The sequence below is a fragment of the Echinops telfairi genome, unplaced genomic scaffold (genome assembly GCF_000313985.2).
Source record: "Echinops telfairi isolate 266 unplaced genomic scaffold, ASM31398v2 ScPeMD7_7419;HRSCAF=8457, whole genome shotgun sequence".
NCBI classification, from domain to species: Eukaryota; Metazoa; Chordata; class Mammalia; order Afrosoricida; family Tenrecidae; genus Echinops; species Echinops telfairi.
The window spans coordinates 3234664-3252238 of NW_022111319.1; the positions used below are offsets into that span (position 1 = coordinate 3234664).

The 17575-nt window shown below is 34.7% G+C and overlaps 1 protein-coding gene across 1 annotated transcript in view; it reads left to right on the forward strand.

Moving 5' to 3' along the window:
* The window catches only part of BRWD3 (bromodomain and WD repeat domain containing 3), a 159649-nt gene extending 143741 nt beyond the window's left edge, over positions 1–15908 (forward strand). The window contains exons 37-41 of the mRNA XM_045297364.1: positions 521–673; positions 4847–5010; positions 5379–5476; positions 6152–6298; positions 9815–15908. Of these exons, the coding sequence (XP_045153299.1) occupies positions 521–673; positions 4847–5010; positions 5379–5476; positions 6152–6298; positions 9815–10569 (1317 nt within the window). The 3' untranslated portion in view covers positions 10570–15908. The remainder of the gene's footprint in view (positions 1–520; positions 674–4846; positions 5011–5378; positions 5477–6151; positions 6299–9814) is intronic.
* Positions 15909–17575: the final 1667 nt, after the last annotated feature.

Sequence of the window (17575 nt, forward strand, 5' to 3'; positions counted from 1 at the left end):
TACTTACGTAAATGCTCCACTCTAATCTAGATTGGGAGGCGCCACTGAGGTCCTGAGGAAGCCTCCAGGAAACAGAGATATATTGTGTGACCCATTAGTGCTCTACTGCATCTTGATTGACTTACCCCCTCCCTGAGACCCCTCTGTGGGGGGATGTTCCATTGTCCACAGATGAGCTTTGGGTCTCCGCTCCAACCCCCACTCCATTCTCACCGATGCATTTTTGTTTGTTTGTTTGTTTGTTTTGAATCTTCTGATGTCCGTTGCCCTGTCTCGATGACACCTCACCATCGCACCAACTGGTGTGCTCTTCCATGTGGCCTTGCTGCTTCACTGTTGGATGGCTGCTTGTTTAACTTCAAGCCTTTAAGACCCCAGACACTGTATCTTTTAACAGCCGGGCACCATCCTCTGTCTTCACCACATCTGCTTATGCACCCATTTTGTCTTCAGCGATCATGTAGGGGTTATTTAGTATTGTTAGCAAGCTTGGTTTTTAATACCATATTCTTCTTTCTAGGATTACCAGGATGTTATAGACACTCCTATGGACTTCAGCACTGTGAAGGAAACCTTAGAAACAGGAAATTATAGTAGTCCTCTGGAATTTTATAAGGATGTTCACCAGATATTCAGCAACTCCAAAGCTTATACTTCTAACAAAAAGTCAAGGGTATGAATTTAAGCAATTAGTTACTTATATTAGACAGTTTTCTTTCACACATTTTTAAATTGCTGAACAAGTATATACGAAGAGCTTGAAAAAGTTTGTGGGAAATTGAATATATGGTTTTCTTATGTCCTCTTCAATGATGAGCATTATGAAATATTCTCTTTTTAAAAATCAGATGATTAAAAAAATGGTGTGCTATTTTAATTTGTATTTTCCTGATTAAATATGAGAGTATATAATAGGTAATAACATCATTACAAATGTTTATTAGTTATTTTCTCTTCTATAAGTTGCCTGCCTATATGTTTCATCAACTTCACTATATTTAGAGAATGTACTTCACCCTAGAGATTTTATGTGTGTAGACACACCCATAGACAATTTCCAGAAAATGATCCTGAGGTATGCATCCATTATATGTTGAGGCAGAACCAGCACTGGTTGTCATTTCATGTACTATTATTTTCAATAGACTAGCCAAAAATCAGACAATGAGTTGTTACACAAGATACTTTCTTGAAATTTACTTTATTTTTTTAAATTCTGCTTTTTCTAATTTCAAAAAAAAAATTCAACTGGTCTCTATTTCTCTTTTATGTGATTGTTATATAAATAACTCTCCTACTAATGTCATTTGGAAGTTTTGCTACATAAATTTTTTTTTTCAAGTAAAAGACTTTGTGGGAAAATTCCATTATCTTAATTTTTCCATGAACTTTTTGAAGCCCCCTTATAGTACAATTCTGACATCATTACTAAAGAAGTTTGATTCTCTGTGTCTTCTGTGAAACATGAGTTGTTCATTAGATTGTCGTGAAGATACATTTAATATAGGCATTCTGAATTTAAGCACATCTACCTGCCTTTTTTTCTTTCATAGTACTTTTAGCTAAAGTGTGATTACTATGACCCTAATCTTTCCTCCTCTCTAACAGAGGGAGGTTAAAGAAGAAAGAGGTAATAATTTGAATACCCTTTAATATATAATAAATGCTTTGATAATAAAGGTGTATGACCGTAGTCATTTATATGAAATATTTGGATGGTTCTGAATAATAATGAGCCATACTAAGAGGCTGTAGCTAATTTATACTCATATTTAGCATGTTCTTTGTGCTTTATCAGAACTTAAATATCCTGAAAACAAAACATTTAGTCATTACAATTTCTCTTTTAAAATACTGGTTTCCAATTAAATTTTACTGCACAGTATGTATATCTGCCCCACTTCTACTCTATATAAAATGAATTTTCACGTTTTTTGTAGGCACAATTTTTTCACATTTGGTTTTTATTTCCCAATCCCGATTATTAGAATAATGTGTATTATCTGTAGAAAGTTTGAGAAATACATAGAAGTACAAAAATAAAACAAAAATCATCAGTAAATCCCATTGCCCATTTTTATTTACACTTAATATTTAATTCATAGAGTTCTGATATTTCCTACATACACATACGAGAGGATACCCAATAAAAAACCGGACCATTTTTTTTTAAGGCTATGTATTTAAATTATTTAAAAAACAACCTTATAACCTTCAAAGTACTCTCCATTACACTTAATACATTTGTCAAATCTGCAATTCCATTCTTGGAAACATTTTCAACCTCATTTGTTTGGATGGCTGACACCACCTCCCTCATTTGTTTTTCACCTATCTGCGTCATCCAATCACTGTCCTTTAATGTTCCTCTGCATCCATGGAAACAAAAAGAAGTCACACGGAGCAAGGTCAGGTGAGTAAGGTGCATGGGGCAAGAGAGGCATGCTGAGATTTGCCCAAAACTGGCGCATTGAGATGGCTGCGTGAGCAGGTGCCTTGTCGTGGTGGCAAAACCAGTCCCCCGTCTGCCAAAAATTGGGCTTTTTTTTTTGTCACACACTGTTACACAAACTTTTCAGAACCTCTAACTTGAAAACTTGATTAACAGTCTGACCTGGTGGAATGCACAAGTGGACATTTTTGTCCATTTGGGAAGTTGATGGACCTCTAGAACAAGGTTTGTCATCAATTGACACCTTTTTTGAAACAAGAAAACCACTCATACACTTAAGTTTTCCCTATAGAGCTGTCCTTGTAAGCTGTGTTCAACATCACAACAGTTTCTGCAGCAATTGTCCCAAGCTGGAAACAATTTCACAGCCGCACGCTGTTCTCTTAAATCAGCCATCACAAAAAACAAGGCTCGAGCAAAACTGCTTTTATGAAAAAGTCCACTGTGACCAGAGAGAACCTTCGCAGTCAAAGCCACTGGGCGCCCTAACTCAAAGCAAGTTGCTCAATGCACGCCTAGTGGGAAAAATGCGAACAAGAAAGCTATGCTCCACCCAGCGCAATTCCGGTTTTTGGGGGGTACCCCCTTGTATGTGTACAAATACTATATTTTTACACATATCAGGTGCATATGTAAACGATGTACATACACATATATAAACTAAAAGTGCACACAGGAAGCTCACATGAAAGGTTTACAAGGTTTGCAAAAAATGTATTATTTACATATATTCATTAAAAAATAGGTTTTGTATTTTGAAGACTTTTAAATTTTTTCCATTTCCTATATGACTCTTATAAACCAGGATTTTTAATGTTTGCACTGTATGCCAAGGAACCCTGGTGGTACAACAGCTAAGCTCTGGGCTGTTATTTCAAAGGTTAATGCTTCAAACCCACCCAATAACTCTGTGTGAGAAAGACCTTGACATTTTTTTCCATAAAGGTTACAGTAAAGAAAACTCTATGGGGCAGTTCTATTCTATCACATAGAGTCACTTTAAATTAAAGTCAACCTGAGTGCTGCTATCAACAGCAGCAACAACATTGTTATTCTGATGAACAGTAGTTTTGTGTTATTTAACCAGTGTCATGCTTCTAGTGAGTAAGGCTTTTTCTAGATTTTTATTTTACCTGAATAATGCTGTAGCTAACTAACTTTGACATCCTTGAACAAAAATGACGTCTAATTCTCTGGTGGTTCATTAAGATTAATTTCCAGAAGTGAAATTATTAACCCAAAGATGTACATAACCTTAACGTTTTTGCACGTTTCCAACTGTTCTTTAAAATATTGTTCCAGTTAAATTTACCACTAACATTATATGAGAGTCCTTTTCCCCTATCCTTCCCAATCATAAAGGAGCCCTAGTGGCATGTAGTAAGTTGTAGTGGTTATAGTTGAGCAGTTTGAAACGACCAGCTACTCCCATAAAGGGTTATAGTCTCAGAAACTCACAGGGGCACTTCTACCCTGTCATAAGTTCTACCTCGTCATATAGGGTCACTATGAGTTGGAGTCCACTGCCATCAAGTGGAGTTAGTTAGTGGAGTGAGTTTGAATGACATGTAACAATGCATGTAGCGGCTTATGCATTGTGTTGCTAATTGTAAGGACAGCAGTTTAAACTCACCCAGTACTCTGCAGAAGAGGCATGAGGCTGTGTGCTCTCATTAAAGATGTATAGTATAGTCTCAGAATCCTCAAAACAATACAAAAAACTCACTGCTATTGAGTCAATTCTGACTCATAGCGACTCTCTTAAGTTACTGGGACTCTAACCCTTTTGGGGAGTAGAAAACCTCATCTTTCATCCATGGAGTTGGCTGGTGGTTTCCAACTGCTGATCTTGAGGTTGACAGCACAAGGTGTAATCCCTATGCCACGGGGGCTTCAAGAAACCAAAAGGGGCAGTTTTACTCTGACTTCTGGAGTCACTGAATCAGAATGGACTTTATGACAGTGCACTTGGTTTTGGTTTAGCTCCAATGATAAGAAATCTGATAGCGGAGTAGGTTAAGCAGTGGGCTGGTAATTGGCAGCTCGGTGGTGCAAACTAACTCATCAGTCGCTATGCAGGAGAGAGAGAAGGCCCATCTGCTCCCATAAACACAGTCCCAGAAACCATCCAGAGCAGCTCTGCTCTATACAATGGGTATCAGGCATACTTGACTCAATGGCAGTGGGTTTGGATTCTCCTAACAACGACTATTCTCTTTTAAAAATATTTATTAAGTTTTAGATGAAAAGGATAATTGGTTTGAATTCTGCTGGAAGAATTTTTTTGTGTAAATGACAGTATGTGTAATTTGTCTAGAATATTGATAGTGATATTATTCCAGGCCTATTGATATGTTTTCTGTATGTAAAATAACTCTAATTTCCACTTTCCAGATCTATAGCATGACGCTGCGATTATCTGCTTTGTTTGAAAGTCATATTAAAAATATTATCTCTGAATATAAGTCCACAATCCAGAGTCAGAAGAGGAGAAGGCCACGGTACCGAAAACGCTTAAGAAGCAGTAGCAGCTCATTATCTAGTAGCAGAGCTCCTAGGTATGTTACATCAATGTATGATTTTATATTTTGTATAAAATGTATCCATTTATATTTTAAAGTTTATATTTGATATTCTCAAAGTTTATGTTGAATTCAAGAGGTTCCTATGTGAATTTTTTAACCCTTGTACCTGTATAAAGATTGAGTTAGCTATTCAAGACTTTGTTTATATGTGCATTTGACTACACTACAATAAAAGCTTCTCTTTTTAATGATTCAGATTTTATATAGTTAAATTGCCGATATGCAGCATTTCACTTTAATTTTAGGACATTTCTTCTTTAGTTACCTGTAGCATTTTGTATCTGTCATGATGTGTTGCTAAGATATAAAAAATGTTCACTGTTTTCTGTTTTTACTTGTAGTCCAAAAGGGAAACAAAAACAAATGAAGTTGCAGCCTAAAAATGACCAGAATACCTCAGTGTCTTATGCCAGGACTAGTTCTCCTTTCTCATCTCCTGGTAAATATATTTTTTGTTTTTGATGTTGTATGTCTCAGCTTGTTACTGATGGTAAGTATAAAGAAGAGGCGGCAGGGTTAAAAATGCAAAGAGCAATATATTTGGATTTAGAAAAAAAAATGTACTATAGTTCCAGTTCCACTTACTAGCGGCCTGGGCTTACATAAGACTTAGGAATTTTTAGTTACCTCATTAGTTACCATATATACTTATGTATAAGCTGAGTTTTTCCAGTACATTTTTAATGCCGTTTTTGTGGTAAGATTAGGTGCCTCCGCTGATATTCGGGTCAGCTTATACTCGAGTGTATACGGTAATACATGAAAGTGCTAAAACTAGTAAATTTTAAAGTCTCTTCTAGTTTTAAAACTGTGATTTTGATTTTTTAACATCTATGATTCCTAATATCTGTAATATATGTGCCAAGAAAAGAATGAAATATTCATTAGGTGTGAAGGTGGTACTTCTTGAATAAGTTTCAGATATTTCATACCCAAAATTTTAGTGATAAATCATTTGTTCACAAAATAATCATCTTTCTCTCTTAGGACAATTTGGTGAATGTATAGGTTAAAATAATTAAATGGGACACAAAAAAATTTAAGAACAGAGCCTCCATAAATTTTCTGAAAACATAACAATAGTGTTAATATGACTTTTAAAAAAAACTATAAGTTTCAGATACTGCTGAAGGGCTTTCACTATATGTACTTGATGAACTGGATGGACCATTTTCTTCAGCAAGCTTCAGTGAATATGGAAATAGCCCTGATCCGGGGAAAGCCAGATCACTCAGAAATAGAGTTTTGCCAGTTAAACAAGGTATGAAATAAATATGGACATAAGCTTTTATTCTTTGTTTCCTTATGATTGTTGATGAATCATCTAAACACTGATCCATGTAGGTAGGGGAATATTGGCATGTCCTTATAGATTATGAGGATTTTAATATTTGAGTTAGAGTTTCATGTCTACAATCTGGAATAAATATTTTCAAACATAATCTTTTAAAATAAAGTGAATAAGGAGAAACATTAAATGAACAGTTCTTTCTCAAGTACATAAACCCAGATTGTTAGACACACTTAGGAATTTTAATATATTAACCCAGATGAACTAAAGAGGGCAGAGGATGGTGGTGGTAGTGGCAAAGCCATTTTTAAGTAGGTCTCATTTTTATAGGCCAATTTAGAAAGGGGGCTGCAGGGGTGGGGCCCCAGGTTGAGAACAAGGGCCTTTATGAAGTAAACAACCACTTCTACCTTAGCTTACCAGAGGCATGCTGTATCACTAGGTCAGTGGTTTTCAGACTACTCTGCCCATTTCTAGAGGGTCCCCAGAAGTTACTTCAGCAATTCTCAGAAGAACCTTTCCAACTCCACCATAACAGCTCTTTTTACACTTCATATACTGAGCTTTTGTGGAGCCCTGGTGGCACGTAATACATTATGCATTGAGCGGTTGACAACAATGTCAGCAGTTCAAACCCACAGGGGCAGTTCTACTCTGCCCTATAGTGTCGCTATGAGTCAGAATTGGCTCAATGGTGGCGAGTGCTTTTTGTTTCGTTTTTTGGAGTTTGGGGTTTTCATATAACTTTTCCTTGAAGAAAACATTTGCCTGTTTATGAAAAAATATCAGTGGCCTAACTTATTATCATGTATCTCCATCTTGAACCACGGCAGGGCGTATCAGTTATCAGAAATGTTTGAGTATTATTGTTGTTATACAAACTTCCTTCTTACCCTTTATCCTATGGTATGGACCTTGAATTTGTTCAGAGAAAGTTCTATTATGTTCAACTATTTGAAGTTTTTGAAAGAATACTTAATATGTTTTTAGAAATCTCTATAATATTTTATTTTAAAATTTTAAAGAAAGATTAAGTAGTCCATCCATTGTTTGTTCTTAAGAAAAACAAACTTCCAAAGGTATATTTCATCTTAACTATGTGAGAGATATTGAACTATATCTGATTAACTGGGAAAAAGTAGTGCCTTTCCCACCACATTGTGCCTTCACTCTCTCCTTTCATCCTGCTGCACATTACATACTGTTGACCCTGCCTTTCCTCACTTTGCCCTTTCCCTCACTGTCATGCTTTTAGGGGGGAAATAGTCTTTACTGCTTTTACTTTCTTTCATGCACATTCTACTTTATCCTCTGTAATATGACTTCTGTCCTATTTTTCTCATAAAGCTATTCTACCCAGAATGAGCCATACAGTAGGCAACCCAGGGTCCTTTTCTTAGTCTCAGTCTGTTTGATCGCTCTTGATCATTGCACATTATTTCCAATGGACACTTGCCAATTTCCATCATAAGCTTGCTTCTTTCATCTATGTTCACTATTGTAGTAAATGACACCATCATCTTCTTAGTCATCCAACTTAAAATCCTTTATATCCTGTCAGTTACCTAGTTCTATGGATTCTACAATTCTTTAATACTGCCTAAATCTATCTATATTGTCTATAGTTTACCTTGCTATCATCTTAGTTTCTACTCTGGACCATTAGGATAATTTTGTAGCTATGGTCACCACATCCCTGTCCTCATTTTTCCAATCCTTCCAGTTCATTCCAATTTTCCTCCTACCTCACCGGTCATTCCTTCTCGGTTGTCTTTGATGATGCTTCCATGTTAAGTATTAGAGTATCACAAGGATCATTCCTATTCCTCAGCCACTTTCTCCCTTTTCACTTGCTCTCTCGATAAGTTCACCCAGTTCTCATGAACTTATATACTACCTATTTACTGAATAATCGCCAAACTTATATTTCAAGCTCCAACATTTCCCTTGAGTCCAGACATTGTTTTATCCACATGCTTTACTTATGTATTAATTTAATGTCTCCACTTGACTCTCTAATAGCATCTAAAACTAGAGTCTTGATCTTTATCTATCTCTTTCCATTCCTCTTTCCAAGTATGCAAACTTGGGACAATGGCTCTACCATTCATTCACTTAACATTACATCTGCTATCCAGTCCTGTCAGCCCAAACATTAAAACTAAAGGTTGGTTCTGGTGGCTCCTCTTGAAAGAAATATTCTAAATCTAATCACCTCTTACTGCCTCTTAGTATACCCTTCATTATACTGTACCTTTTTCTGTTATGTGCTGTCAAGTCGATTCTGATTCATCAATTCCCAATTGATCTGTGTTTCTAATATTGCCTCCTCTATCAACCAGAGTATTATTTAAAAATGTAAATTAGATCCTGTCATTATCCAACTTTTATAACTCTCCACTTCCCATTGTTAGCTACCAATTCTTGTTCCTGTGTCCTTCTGTAGTCCACTGGCCTTCTGTTTCTTTTATTGCAAGAATCTTTCCTCACATCTTCTATCAAGGAGTTTTCTGTTTAGTACCACCTCTGAAGATAAGTTTTCCATATCTAAAATATACCCTTACTGTCACACACTCAAACTCTTTTCTTCACTTCTTTCTTTATAAAAATTAGCACTATTAAAATTATATATTGTGTACTTATTCAATTGATTGTCAGTGTCCCCCACTAAATTATGAATTCTAAGAGTTTTTTTATCTCATTCATCACCATAATTGAAGCTGCTAGCCATGTGTGGCCCATAGTAAATGTCTTAATAATCTAGTGCTGCTATAACAGACATACAATATGCTTAATTTTAACAAATTAATTGCCTTGTAGTTTAGGGAACTAGAAGTCAGAATTCAGGACATTGACTCTAGAGCAGTGGTTCTCAACCTTCCTAATGCCGCGACCCTTTAATACAGTTCCTCATGTTGTGGTGCCCCCCACAACCTTAAAATTATTTTTGTTGTTACTTCATCACTGTCATTTTGCTATTGTTGTGAAGTGGGCAACCCCTGCGAAAGGGTCGTACGAACCCCAAAGGGGTCGCAGCCCACAGGTTGAGAGCCGCTGCTCTAGAGAAGTGCCCTTGAGGAAGGCCCTTGTCGCTTGAGCTTCTGCTTGGGGGTGCTCTTCATGTAGTTTGGCATCTCTCTTCCCTCATCTTTGCTCGCGTCCCTAAGCCTAATCTGCTCTTGTAGATCTCAAAGGTAATTGACTTAAATCCTATATAAATAGAGCTTGTTAACAAAGAAAGCTCTTTTCCAAATGAAATTATAGCCAACTATATATAAGGATTAGGATTTATGACACCTATTTTGGTGGATACAATTCAATCCATAGCAGGTATAAGTTCATACTCAAACTCCTTTCATGATCTTACCCCCTCTATCTTTGAGCACTAAATGTTTTTCAATATACTACATATTTTTCTTTTGACACTAAAACAAATTCTTATCAGTGTCAAAACTTAACTTATAAAAATCATTCATCTTGATTTAGATCACCCCCTTGATGATGGACCCCTTACAAATGGTGATGGCAGAGAAACTCGAACAGGCGTCAAGAGAAAACTACTTAATGCCTCAGAAGAAGAAGAAACCATGGAAGGAGAAGAGAGAGAGAGAAAAGAAACAAAGGAGAAATCACATGTATCCTCCTCAGAGAGTGAAGAGTTAGGATCCAGTTTAAGTTCTGAAAGTACCTGTGGTTCTGATTCTGACTCTGAATCAACTTCCAGAACAGATCAAGATTATGTAGATGGCGACCATGATTATAGCAAATTCATACAAACTAGACCTAAAAGAAAACTCAGAAAGCAACATGCCAATGGAAATAGAAACTGGAAGATGAGAGGCACTGGAGGAAGAGGCAGATGGGGCAGATGGGGTAGATGGAGTAGAGGAGGCAGGGGAAGAGGTGGCAGGGGAAGAGGGGGTGGTCGAGGCAGAGGTGGAGGTGGTGCTAGAGGGAGAGGGAGAGGAGGACGAGGGACTTCTAGAGGAGCTACCAGAGCCAAACGTGCACGTGTTACCGATGATGAATTTGATACCATGTTTTCAGGACGATTTAGTAGACTGCCAAGAATTAAAACAAGAAACCAAGGCAGGAGGACTGTTTTATATAATGATGATTCTGATAATGACAATTTTGTATCCACTGAGGATCCTCTGAATCTTGGTACATCTAGGTCAGGTAGAGTGCGTAAAATGACAGAAAAAGCCAGGGTTAGCCATCTCATGGGATGGAATTATTAACAGTTGATAAATTTAGAATAGTTAAAAAAATTCAATGGCCTTCTACTGCAGGGAATTTACCAGGAAATCTACAAAGCAAGTTGTGTGGGGACTTCTGCTTCCTTTCACATTGGTGCTTTTCCATTATGCCAGTATACGTTTGTTTCAAGACTTTAGATCTCCACACTTCATTTGTTCAAACAAGCCTTACTCATTAGGCCTTAAATTAAAAGAAATTCTGCCCATACACATGCATATATAGACACACTTACATGCACACACACAATACAGACACACTACAGATTTACTACATTAAAGAAGCATTTAGCTTCTTAAGAGTAGCATGACATTTTTATCTCAACGGAATATCCTTCTTTTGCTTTTATATTATAGAAGTATAGCACCTTCTTACAGAGTTTTATATAATTTGTTTTTGCCATTTTGATTCCTATACCCAGTAATAATAACTTTTGCACAATACACCAATCCTAAAGGCAGCTATAAAATGTTTACAGTTTCTATATTAAAAGAACAATCTGGATTATTTTACTCTCCTCCCAGGCCAAACTTTCATAAAACGTACTGAAGTATATATTTATACTACAGTTTTTGTTTTGTTTTGTTTTTTGGGGGTGGTTGTGTCTTGATGTGCTTTTAATTGATTTACACAATTCATGTAAAAGTTGAGAAAGGGTTGGTGCCTTGTAAATATGTAGCAAATCTTTGTGGTGTGTCCTAATGTGTGCGTTAACTTTATTAAAAGAAGAATACTTGAGGTATCAATCTAGACAAGGTGCCAAATTCAAATGTTTCTTGCATCTATTTTCTTTTTTTGCTTATGTTTTATTATTGTGTTAGTGGAAATCATGTAGCTTGAATAATAATTTAAACATATAAAAAATCCTCACCCAAACAGAATGACTTTTTTGAATAGTAGCTCCGCTACCTCTATTAACAAAACTACTGGAAAATAGATTATTGTTTGCATTACTGACTAAGGAGAAATAGAACATGCTAGGTAGGAATGAGTACTCAAGTTGTAAGTTGAGAGGTTGTTAATAATTATATCAGCATTCAAATTTAATAGTTGTAATTAAGTTTCATAAAGTAAAATATCTACCTTAGGTGTTTCTTAAAACATGTTTTTATAAGTAGGTTTGGGCTACTGCTTTATGTATCTCTGCTACCAATGAACAATTTCACAGTTGTGATTTGCTGATTTTTATTGAATCTTAAAATTTAACCAAGCACCTAGTTTTGAGTTGGAATATTTTGGCTAGCTAATATCTTGAATCACTTTTAATAGGTTCTCATACCATTTCAAAGAGTTCTTTGTTACGGTCTTTCAGAAAAGAACTTCATTGTGCTGCACACAGATATTTTGAATAATTATTTTATAGAGTAGAAAATCTTATAAATCCTTATTGTCATGTTTACAGCAGTAGAGAGCACTGAATTCTCTAAGCCTGCTTGAATTCCAAGATCAATTTTATTCCTCAAATTTGAAACATTACACATTTGCTAATATCTTAGATAAAGTTTGGAAATGCGAGGGATAATATTGATCTCTGTTTTTACAGCAGCAGATTTGTTGCACCTATATCAGACAACGGGATAGACAAATCTATTTAATATATACCTAATAATCTAGGATATTTCTTAAGCTGATACATTTGTCTCATGCTTTCAATCATTTCATGCATCTAAAAATCCTTAAGCACAGAGGAAGGACACACTTACTTTGCTTTTTTGGCAGGACGAGAATAGTGATTATTCTTGGACTATCACTTTTAAACAGTTTTCACTTGCAGTAGAAATGATGTTCAGGTTTTAAGAAAATATTGTTGTGAATTGCTAATAGCTCTGACTTCAATTACTGGGACAGTAGTCCAAGTTGATATTTTCGTGTGTGTGTGTGTGTGTGTGTGTGTGTGTGTGTGTTTCCCTATTGCTCTTTTTTTTCTCTCACTAAACCAAAACTGCTACTGGTTGCAACTAAGCTGCCACTTTTAACCATACAATAGATTTTTAAAACTTCATATTTCAAACTCTACCTTTGATTTTTGGTAAAAATGTGCTATTTAAGTTATTCTTGGGCATTTAGACTAAATTGTGCCTGTGTTTTCCTGGAATTAATATTTTGGCTGAAAAAAATCTAACAAAGTTACTTAAATTGATGGATACATCCAAATGTGTACCATTTTTTTTAGTGCGGACTTTTTGTGGTGCTATTCTTTTATGAAGAGCTGATCTCTTGAAATGTAGAAGAATGGCCATTTGTGTTACTTTAACTATCTGTAGCTTTATAATTTATTTTGAAAAATGAAAATGCTACATTTATTCCCCAAATGTCAAGATTTAATAGATTTAGATAATTAAAATAATATGCCTGAAGACATTTTATATGTAGTGAAATACTGTGAAAATACTGGTAAAATGCCTTTTGCTGAAATGTTTATTTCAATGACTAGGATCTAAAGAGTTAGTCATCAGGGTAGGTTAGATGAGTATAGTTATCATTTATTACAAAACATTATTTTGTGTTTGCATGTACAGTATTTTTAATAAGTATGAAAATTAGAGTTTGGAAGATAGCCTTTTTACTTTTATACCTGGGTATTTTTCCCCCTCAATTTATACTTTGTTTTTGTTGGTTTTTTTTGTAACTTCACCTCTGAATGTGTAATGATTTTTATCACATTGAATATCACTTTAGTTTTTTAGAGGCCCTTTAAAACTAAATGAGCTAGATCCAGCCATAGCAAGTCAAATAGGAAATGAAGTAAGAATTTTGAAGAAAAGAAGTCTAAATCTTGAAATTGCAAAGAAAAACCACTGTTCCATTTATGTCTATAAGAGCATACACATATGTTCACTTGATCCTATGTTAGATATTAATAGTGAGCTATAATATTTCTTATGAATACAATTGTTTAAATTAGCAGCTTTAAGACCTTAGCATGTGTCCGTGTTTATGAGAACAAAATCGTGTGTTTCTTCAATACTATGGCTATGGCTTGCCGTGTGTGTCTTCGCCAGCAATCATGCTAGCCAAATGATTAAAATTGTTTTGTGTGTGTGTATGTATGTGTGTGCAGGAATGATTGTATGTAGGTGTTTGGTTTGGTTTGGGATTTTTTTGTTTTATTTTTATTTTTTCCCCCAACACAACTTACCTTAATCCAGGCATTAAAAGAAAAGCATTATATAAAGAAGGCAGCCACATTTACTGTCTTCTAAATTTTGCCGCTGTAATGGTCATAGCCTATGTACACACTGCTTGATCGCCCATTTTAATATCATGTCTTCTATTAAGTTAAACAATTTTTGCTGTATACCTGTGCACCTCTACTCTCTTAATTTTATTTGTTCATTATTTGTTTTAATTTCTGTTTTTGTCCTCATATATAATGTGTATGCTGGAATTTACTGTTTCACTCACAGGTTAAGAAGCTGAATAAAATTCACAAATCTCATTCTGTGCAACGCTGTGCTCAGACCGAACTCGACCTTCCAATATTTTTAAGTGAATTTGAGTGATTCTGTTTTTAAAATTTTTATTTTAATCCCATAGATTGTCATCTATAACAGAGGGATTGAAAGAAAAATATGTGAATGTCACTGCTAACTATTTGATAAAAAAGTTTTTGAGCATTTAAAAAGTTTTGTATGTTTGTGATAATGTTAAATTAAACACCTTATTACTTGCTTATATACCTCGGGAATTATTTTATGCATATTCACCAACTGGTACTTATCTTCAAAGTTGGAATTTTCACATTCACAAAAAGACTTCAAAAAGTTTGTGGAAAATTGAAATAAAATATTATTAAATCTTTCCACAAACTTTGTGAAGCCCTCTCATATAATTGTCAGTATACTTGGTATCCCCCTTTAAATAATTGCCAACAATTTTGTGTACCAAAATGAATAATTTGGGCCTGAAGGAAGGAATGCATCTTTTGACATTTAAAGTCCATTGCTTTAAATGCCAACTCCATCCATAGCATTTTGTGTTACATGACACTTTATGACATTTTTATTCAAAATAATGTTCTAAGATAATTTTATTTCTTGAACTACTGTGAACATATTTTGATACATTTTTTGCTTTTCATCTCGTTTCTTTTTTGGTTTGCTAAGTTTTGATTAAGTCCCAATATAAAGTTACATCTTTTTCCCATGGTGCTGTGCTTTGTGGCACTCTGGTGTCTTGATATTTATTTTCTTGTACAAGGTGATTTCAGAAAATTTGTGAAAATTTTCCATTCCATTTTTCCATAAATGTCCAAGTCACCTTGTGTACCCTTGTCTTTTTCCATTGTTACTCTCCTCCATACTTTTATTTCTGCAATAAAAATAGCACCTGAGAACACTTAAACAAGACTGGCAATTACTGATTCATTGATGGGAGTACAGTAGAATGGCCCTGCAATTTAGAGTTAAGATGTATTTGTTTGCTTATTAACATGAATGCCCATTTGTTATTCTTATATCTATATTAGTTAAAGCTAGAACATGGGAATTTGACAGAAAAAAGCATGATGATGAGTATTTTCTAAAAAATATAACTTCGCTACATACTGAAATCACCATCGGTTAATTGATTTTTTAAGCATTCAGTCAGAAACCCAGTTGGGAAATGTGTTTTTACATATGTCACCAGACATTAGACAGTACTGAAAATGTTAGTTCTTTAAACAATACTGTGGTGATGGCAATCGCTAATTTATTTCTTTGTCCTGTAATTTACCATTCTTGTCCTTTGTAATCCCTTACACAGTATTAAACCTGTACCTTATGTTTGTTCTTAGTATCTAAAAATTTTAAGATGGAAAATCATTCAGTTAACAGTTGATGTGATGTTGTATATGGGCAAAATGTCCATTAAAGTAAAATTCAGTAAAGAAAGGTAAACTAAACTGGCTTGGTTTATAAAAGTTGATTTGTTTGGCAAATGTCAGTCATGATGAGCAATTATCTTCAAAGACAAAACCTGGACTAATCTGTTGCCATTCTTTATGGGATGTTTACAATAAAATTCCAAGTTGTTTGGAATCTATTGCACTCTTGCTACTTTATGCCTTAACTAATGGTGAATTAATGAGGAGGAGATAAGAGAGTTGTCTTTCTACTATATAACTTTAGAGATTATAACGAGTTCTTGGGTCTTTTTTTTTTTTAAGTCATGGAATGTTTTATTTTATTTTTAACCTGAGGGACTAAGGTGCTTTTTACTATGAAAATTAATACTTTTGTGCTTTTTGCAAATACTCTTTGAATTACTATTAGGTAATAAATATGATGTTAACACTTTAAATGTGGACTTTTTGCCATATTAAATAACAGCCTGAAAAGCATTAGACAATACTTTGTTTTGTATAATTCTTAAAGATGAATTAATTTCTATTGAGCTATACAAATTGCCTACAGAGGTTTGACGATACTATAAATGGTGCTTTAAATCAATGTAAATGTGGGAGGAACAGGGTAAGTGGGAACATAAGAGGTAACATTTGAGCCAAGAGCTGACAGGCCTAAAATGAACATCCATCTACTTCTTAACCGGTTAGGCTATTTTATACACAAATTGCTTTTACACTTAGAATCAAGAAGTAAGATATTTAGAAAAATATCTCCAATATTTTCTGGCATTGCATTCAATAGTAATGAAAGTAACCCATTTTTTTCCACAATATTTAAAGATTGTGAAGTGACCATACCTTGCTTGGTTGGTTCATTGGCAAAGGTAAACTAAACCCTCTTTTAAGATAATGTATTACATTAAAAATCCATCCATAGTAGACTTTGGTATATTTTTACCCACTACGATTTTAAACCAGAAATTAAAGAATTTTTATAACCAAACATTGCAGTAGTATTCAGAAAATGATCAGATTTTTAAAAAAATTGTTTGTTTTTATTTTTTTTGGTTTCAGATTTTTGTTAATTAAGAGGTCAAGAATGAAGCACTTTCTATCTTCAATGCTCAGTACAAATAGAAGGCTACTTTCCAAAATTTCACAAAGTAAAGTGTAGTGGGCCTATGAGTTCATTTGTCTGGGATATTTAAATGCAAGCATTTATAAATCTCGTTTATATTCTTGAGATCTTTTTTATGCTACATAAAAGAAGACCACATATAACATTACGTAGGATGAACAATTTTTGTAGTGGTGTTTTTTCCAGCTACATTTTTATTTCTTTTATTTATAATTGCAGTCTAAGAGGAGCCCTGGTACTAGAGTGGGTAAATGTTTGATTGTTAACCCAAAGGATAGCAGTTCAAAAATCTACCACCCTAACAGGAGAAAGATGTGGCAGTCTGCTCCCATAAAGATTTATAGTCTTAGAAACATGCACGATTTCCTTTTAGTGAAATTATTTCATCTTTAATTTTATATTGGAGATTTTAAAAGCAATTTCTGAAGCTAGTATTTCAGTAATATAGACAAACTCACTGCCATCAAAGTCAAATCTGCCTCATAGTGACCCTATAAGACAGGGTAAAACTGTCCCTGTGGGTTTCCAAGGCTATAAATCTTTATAAGAACATGATAGCCTCATGTTTCTCCCTCTGAGTGGCTGATGGATTCAAACTGCTGACCTTGTAGTTAGCAGCCTAATATGTAATCCACTACATGAAGTGATTCTTCATCCTTGGTAAGGGATGGCTAAAAGGAAACCACCATACCATTGCTTCCCAAGATTTGTCATTTATTCATCCAGGCATTTACATAGTGCCTGCTATGTGTCAAGCACTGTAAACTTTATACAGAGCTTTACAGATTACAACGTCCATTTCTCAGTCATCAGTCACACTAATGGTAAATTCTATTTTCAGATCAGAAAATAAGTGTTTCAGTGAAATCAAGTTATTTTATAAGGTTACATTTTATAATAAAGAGGAAAACCTTGTCCCATTGCCCTCCTTTCCCTATTCCCATAATGTAATTCCAAAGCCATGCTTATGTACTATGAAAACACATTTCTTTTGTATATGGCTAAGGTCATTTTAAAAAAAAGA